Genomic DNA, 7,225 nt, shown 5'->3' with positions numbered 1-7,225 from the left:
ACTATGTATGGTGTCAGGTGGCTACTAGACTTATCAGGGGGATCACTTTGCAAATTATATGTCTAACCCCAGTGGTTCCCAACCTTTTTTGACCATGCCCTCTAAAATCCTGATGTCTCCTCTGTGACATATAATTCTTATTATTCAAAAAGTGAACTCCTATTCACATGGAGGAAGCCTAAAAGGCCATTAATTTGGTCTAAACAAGCTTCCAAAGAACACAGCATCCATGACAGAGAAAAAGAAAAGAACGAAAGGACAGTTGAAGTACTGAGGGAGAAATAACTAAGAAATTGTTTAAAAGATCCTAATAAAGATATAACATGCAAATGGTTGTTACAATGTGAAGCATAAGACTCCCAGGCAAGGTCAAGTCTAGGTGGCCAGAGGGTAGAGGGGGTTGAGGACAGTGTGACAGGAGGAGCAGGTGGCAGAGGCACAGGGATGAAAGCCACCAAGAAAGAGGAAGGAAGCCCTTTATCAGAGTTCCTGAGAACAGGGAGGGAAGTCTGCATTTCTCAGCCACGGATGGGCCTCTGGGCTGTGGAGTGGCCAGGCCCCTCAGCGAGCTACTGGCACACAGATTCGTGTGCAGGGCTACTAGTAATAATATAAAGTGAGATGAAAAAATAGCAAATCAAGTTTCAAAACATAACAGAGAACTGAAATGCATAAATATGTCACAATATATATTTATATACTGTATACTAGTATGAGGCCCCTAGAACCATAAGAAATGCAAAAACTTCACTGTTAATAACTTATTCTCAAATTTCCCCCCTTAAAAATCAAATTGCTGCCCTGTGGGGTTGTGCCCCACGTTGGGAAACACTGATGTAGAAGCTTGATTTGAAAAAGCCAACTTACATACCTTTTCGCACCCAATCTCCTGTATGGATATTTATGGTCACACCTACTAAATTACTACTTCGCTGTCTTTTTTCCCAGAGAAAATCAAGAGCTTTTCTTGCATATTCCTGTAATTAAAAAGAGGAAAAGCATACTTGAATAACTTCATGTCTCTGGAAAACAGGAAACAAAGAAACAAAAATCAAAGACTCATAGCATACTTTAAGGATTAACTAAAATTCCCAAGGTAACAATTAATAATATATGTTAAATTTCCTTACAAGCCAAATTTTGGCTTTTTTTCAGCCAATCAAATCTAGTTAAAAAGAATGGCTCTAAAAATGCTATTTAGTGGCAGTGATCTACTTTGAAACCATCCAGGTTCATTTACACTTGCAGTACAAGTTCACATTCATACTCATGTATTATTAAAGCGTACTAATTTCTGGCATAATTAAATGCATTTGATAAAATAATTTGTCATTTATTTTTTTTTAATTTTTTATTACAAAGGGTATTACATATGTGTCCATCCCCCCCCCGGCCCTAGACCCGCCCTGCCTCTTGTCTCTGGACCTGTTTTTGTTCATGCTATTTATCTTTCTCCAACTGGCTTATTTCGCTTAGCATAATGCTCTCCAGTTCCATCCATGCCATTGCAAATGGTAAGAGTTCCTTCCTTTTTAGAGCAGCATAGTATTCCATCGTGTAGATGTACCACAGTTTTCTAATCCATTCATCTACTGATGGGCTCATTTGTCATTTAAATTCAAAGTGAAAATCTCCTTAGACTCTTATTTTGAAAATTGGAGGAGACAAGTTTGTACACCATCTTTGAAACAAGCAAGCACTTCAGATCCACTTTTTAAATAGCATGTAACTTTGTGAGAGAAGAGTCAATAAATCAACTAGTGTTCATTTGAAAAATTGTATTTAACACATTTACCTCACAATGACTTCTATACTTTCTGACAAAGACTGTGATAAAATTTAGACAAAAACACACTAAAATAATAGTAATCTTTTGATTGATAATCCTAATAGTTGACCAATGAAAAAAAGATATAAAATTAGTTATGCCCAATACCCAGGAGATCAAAGACTATGAAAAGCAAACCTCAAATATTGTTGCTCCTGTGAATCGACTTAAAGCAGCAAACTCAAGGATCAAGGTACCTGCACATGCTGTACAGGTATCGGTCTCAGTTCCTGTCCGCGCTTCTGGTTTTCTGATACCAAACTTTAAATTAATCTAAATAAAGTCAGAAGGTGATTACTAGCCATTATCAAAAGATAATGATTCCTAGATAAGAAAAAATTTTTCAATCAAGACTTCTTATCAAAATATGAAAATAATTTACAAAACAACTAAACATTGAAATTCCATCTGTTGTGACTTTCCAATTAACATCTAGGGAGTTAATAAGTTTTCATTTAGTTCCTCAACAATATTGAAACTCAATATCATTATAAGAATTACACAGAGAAAATAACTTCTGTAACAATTTTGTTTTCAGGACATTTTAACTCATTAATATAAGAATAGGGAACTAGACCAACCCTAGAAATTAGGTTTACTTGAGAATTTGTGAAAAACCAGTACCATATTAAATAGTTCTTCATAAAGAAAACACAGATTAAATCATGGTATATATTTAAAAGGAAATTAAAATTTCGTTTTCAGGTTTTAAAAGTTTTGAAATATTGAGTACAGCTTTGCTAATAGACTAACAAATAGTACAAAACTTTTTTCTCAAAGGAGTACTTTTTTATAATTCAAAAACAGCCATACTGTCTTTCTATGATACTACAGTATAAACCTGGATTAACCAGAACTAAACTGACCAGAAATTGATTAAAAATAGAATGTTTTACTGTAGTCCAAATAAATAACCAAAAAGAAAGTAAATGCCAACGATTTAGCATAAAAACAAAAAATCAAATATAAAAAATCATGAGTATGTTCCCAAATCAGTTATTTTTCAGCCTCTTATAAAGAGAAACTCAAATAAATGTATATTTCTACTTAACTGCAGAAACCAATCAGTGAGGATGCCTATTACCTTAATGCCAATCAAAAGACTCTAGGACTATCTGAGCAAGGAGACAGGCAACATCAACAAAGATGACAAAAGTGAAAGGTAGGTGAGACAAGGGGAGTGAGTGGGTCGCTATATTGGCTTCAGTACTGCAAAAAATGATGATTCCAATTTTTTCTCCTTAGACTGACAAAAGAATGATAACATACACTAAGGACAACAGTACAGTAACACATATACTTTTATACAACACTGAGGAACTATAAAAGTGGAAACTTTCTGAAGAACAATTGACAATAAGTTCCCAAAATCTTAAAAAGCATTCTCTATTTCTGTGCTTATTATTTCCTATTCTAGTAATTTATCCTAAGGAAGATATTAAGTATAAAGACATGTATAAAGAAGAGCTATTTAAAATATCAAAAACTAGAAATTTAAATAAGAGATTTAATGTTAGTTTGTTTCAAGGGGAAAAAAAGTGTTGGTTACAATCCACTATATGGGTGGGTAAAATCAATGGGCTGTGATCTCTAATTTGAGAAGCACTGCCCTATATCATGCTGTATCTCTAGTCAGAGACTTCTTGATGGAGGAAATGAGTCTTATTTGATTTATATTGGTAAAGGGGTTATTCCAGATTATAGAGATGCAGGCTTAACGGCATGGCAATGAAAAAAATCATAAGTAAAACCCCAGGTGGTTTGGGGGACACTAATAGACTGTTTTGAAATGAAATACTCATTTCGCTGAGGTTAAGGGTACAAGAGACCATCAGAAAGGAAGTTTATTGCCACACCATAAGGAATTCTGAAAGTTAAGACATTTAGTACAACAGAGAGAATCAATAAAACTTCTGAGGGTAATTTAATAAAAATGTTTTAGTAAGATTAATTTTTTAAGTCTCTAAAGCATAAACCAGAGAGAAAACAGTAAGACAGGCATTTACAATAGCTTCACAATAAGATGATATTGGTTTCAACTAGAGTGGTAGCAATAAGAAATAACTGAACAGAGCTTGGTAATGGCTGAGGTGTCTGGTTTGGATAAGAGGGAGAGAGTAATGGTGTTAATAAAGAATGAAATAAGTCAGAAGAGAGAGTTTTTTTCTAACTCTGAAGGCTTCTAACCCTTTGCTTTAAATATAACCTTTTTGCTTGGTGGGAGGTGGGGTTGGGGAGGGGGCCTTCAAATGACTCTGCCACCAAATGACTCTAACCAACAGAGAAGAAATCTCAAAATGAATGGTCCTATACTTTCGTCGACTGAACCCTTCTTTCCCCTTTATTCTACCATGTTACATCTTCAAGGCTCTCTTTGCACATAGTTCTAATGTTTTCTAGAATATCTCCTTTTGGAGCTTTCTACTTAAGATTTTCTGATGCCATACACTACTTTGTACTTCTCCTCCCTCCGTCCCTGCATACTCCCCTCCTCACCGCTCCACTTGCTCCCTATTCCCCTTCTCTCTCTAACCTCTCCTCTGGACAGTTAACACCTACTCTCACTGCTTCGACTGCATCTTCTGCACCACCCATTCTGTGCCCAAGTTTGAGTCTGGCATCTGTTTTTTCCCTCTGCAGCATAATCTAATTTGTTATGCAGTGACACATAAAAGGTTTAAAATCATCTAAATTTTCACACCACTCAAATCCAAATTAACTGAAATGTCAATATAAATTTATTTAGCTATAAAGCACTTGTCTCCAGTCTCAAGCAGGAGAGGAACAATGGCTCCAATCACATAAATTCACTGTTGTTGTTTTAAATAGCCAAGGCAGTATATAAAGACTTTATATATTAAAAAATATAAAGTATATGTTTTTCAGAATGACTTACTCTTGGATAAGGAAGGCCACTGGTAGTATTGAAAGCTGGTAAAAGCTTGTAACCCAATTGCTTTGCCATTTGCAGAAGTTCATCATTGTACCACTGCATGTATTCGCCCTTTTCTTTCAGCATGATTGCCAATGAGTGTCCACCCAAAAGACCCCTGCAATCACAAAAGTGAAACATAATCCACATCTTACAGGTACGTGAACTTCAACACCCACAAAGATGTAGGTGTTGCCCTCGCCAGTTTGGCTCAGTGGATAGAGAGTTGGCCTGTGGACTGAAGGGTCCAGAGTTTCATTTTGGGCAAGGGTACGTGCCTGGGTTGTGGGCTCGATCCCCAGTAGGGAGCGTGCAGGAGGCAGGCAATCAATCATTCTCTCTCTCACTACTGATGTTTCTCTCTCCCTTCCTCTCTGAATTGTTATCAACAATTTTGCACACATAAGGAAAGATACAGAAGAACTTAATTTCTTACCTAACTCTAGCTACTCATTTATGGCAAACCTTTATAATTATGAAGTCAGTATTAAAAAAATTCAAATATTCTACCTGTTGTAAAGTGTTTGACATTCTTAAAAGTCTAAAATTTTCTTAAAGAACATCAAGAAGTCACTTATTTTAACAAGCTTGACAAATTCAATTTTAACAAAATTTTAATTTAACTAATTTAATTATATCATTATGAAATCTTTACCTCTCTTAAGTATAACATTAAAAAATTAAAAACAACTCCCCACTCTGTATTAAATGTAATAGATTAATAAAGTCAGAAAAGCTACATAACTATTTCTTAACTTGTTTTTAACTTTTAAAAATTTCTTAAATTTAATTGAACAGACTTACTTTGACAAAAGAAAATGAGTTCAACACAAAAGTAACCATTAAATATAAAAATTAATAGTGTTGAAATCTGAATTAATATTGTAGTTCATATTTTTAAATGTTCCAAGAGTATTTCAAATTGTGTAGTTGAAAGGTAATCCTATAAATTTAGTTTCATTAGGCTTGAAGAAGTACTGGCAAAGGTTAGCAAACTATATTGCTAGTGAAAAACCTGTGATGTAGCTAACAGGCAAACATTCAAGCGAGTCTTTTAAACACTATACAAGGACATATACTGAGTCTACAACTATTTCCAAAACCTGCTGCTATCTGAGCCTGATTCAATTCACAGTCCTCTCACATCCTGTTTCATAATACTCCAACTTTTATCTTTTAGGCATAAGAAATGTCTTGCTTTACTACCATTAAGAAATAAATCGTATACCTTAAGCTTTTATTAAAATTATAGCTTTAGTTTCTTACATACTTACCCGAGAACTCTGATGTTTGTTTCAAAGACTGATACAACTACATCATTATCTAAATTAACATCTCTTAAAACTTTTTTCACTGCATCTTCAAATTCCTTAGTTTTATTTAATACCTAGAAAAATATAAAAATCATTATTTACTACAAAGTCAAAGAAAAACATCCTCAGAATGAGCTACTAAAAGCAAATTAACATCTTATGACTCTAAAAAGTAACACATACAAAATATTCCCCTTAAACATATAATAAAAATGTGATATCTAAAATGAAAACAAACAAGTGCTTAACTATATTATAAGGACTCTTTGTAAACGTCTTTTTAAGACACTGAAATATTATTAGGACTTTAATCAATCATCATCAGAACTGTTAACTGTTTCTTAATATATATAATCCATGACCTACAGCTACCTGAGGTGATCTCCATAGGGATGTGGTTTCCAAGTCTAAACAAAAAAACCATCCTATGCACTAAACATCATTTTAAAAGTTGCTTCCTGAAAGAAAGCATATCCTTCAGGGGATGATCCATTGACCCTAAACCATACACCACCTGCCACCTTCACCACATGGATGCCCCAACCCTGAACTAAGGAGGCACTACAATATGAGGTCAAGAGCAAGCTCTGATTTGAATTTTGGTTCCTTCTCATTACCTATCTAATCACAGTAACTTCCATCTCTGAGTTAGTTCCCACATACACAAAAAGAGCGAATACCCACTCTCATAGGATTGTTTTCTTAAATGAAGCAATGTATGTGAAGTACTTCTAGTAGAGTGTCTGACTTAAGTGCTTAATTATTATTATTATTATGTGGCTGAGTTGGTGAGAGCATCTCCCATGAATCTGAAGGTTTTGGGTTCAATTCCCAGTCAGGAATGCCAAGGTTGCAGGTTTGATCCTTAGTCAGGGCACACTCAAGAATCAACCAGTGAATGCACAAATAAATGGAACAACAAATCAATGTTTCTCTCTCTCTCAAATCAATACATAAAAATTTTTTAAGTAGTTTTCCTTTGCTTGACTGTTTAATCTTTTCATTTGATAATATTTTCTAATGCTTTTTTACTCAATTTGATACTCTCACTAAAAATTCTAACTTAGACATAAAATATTCCGTAAGAATACCTGATTGAAATTCAGGTAAAAGTAAAATTCAGACTGAGTAAAATATAATATAAAACCTGCT

General features: G+C 34.4%; 1 protein-coding gene across 6 annotated transcripts in view; it reads right to left on the bottom strand.

Moving 5' to 3' along the window:
- The window catches only part of EDEM3 (ER degradation enhancer, mannosidase alpha-like 3), a 59,349-nt gene that overhangs the window by 36,553 nt on the left and 15,571 nt on the right, over positions 1-7,225 (bottom strand). For all 6 annotated transcript variants that reach the window (XM_015569955.1, XM_015569957.1, XM_006772950.2 and 3 more), the window contains exons 4-7: positions 6,035-6,147; positions 4,725-4,878; positions 1,967-2,101; positions 872-977 (exon numbers count right to left, since the gene is read on the bottom strand). In XM_015569955.1, coding sequence (XP_015425441.1) covers positions 872-977; positions 1,967-2,101; positions 4,725-4,878; positions 6,035-6,147 — 508 coding nt within the window. The remainder of the gene's footprint in view (positions 1-871; positions 978-1,966; positions 2,102-4,724; positions 4,879-6,034; positions 6,148-7,225) is intronic.

Source organism: Myotis davidii, unplaced genomic scaffold, assembly GCF_000327345.1.
Source record: "Myotis davidii unplaced genomic scaffold, ASM32734v1 scaffold362, whole genome shotgun sequence".
Lineage (NCBI taxonomy): Eukaryota > Metazoa > Chordata > Mammalia > Chiroptera > Vespertilionidae > Myotis > Myotis davidii.
Note: the sequence above shows the minus strand (reverse complement) of the source record. Positions and strands in the feature narration are given on the sequence as shown.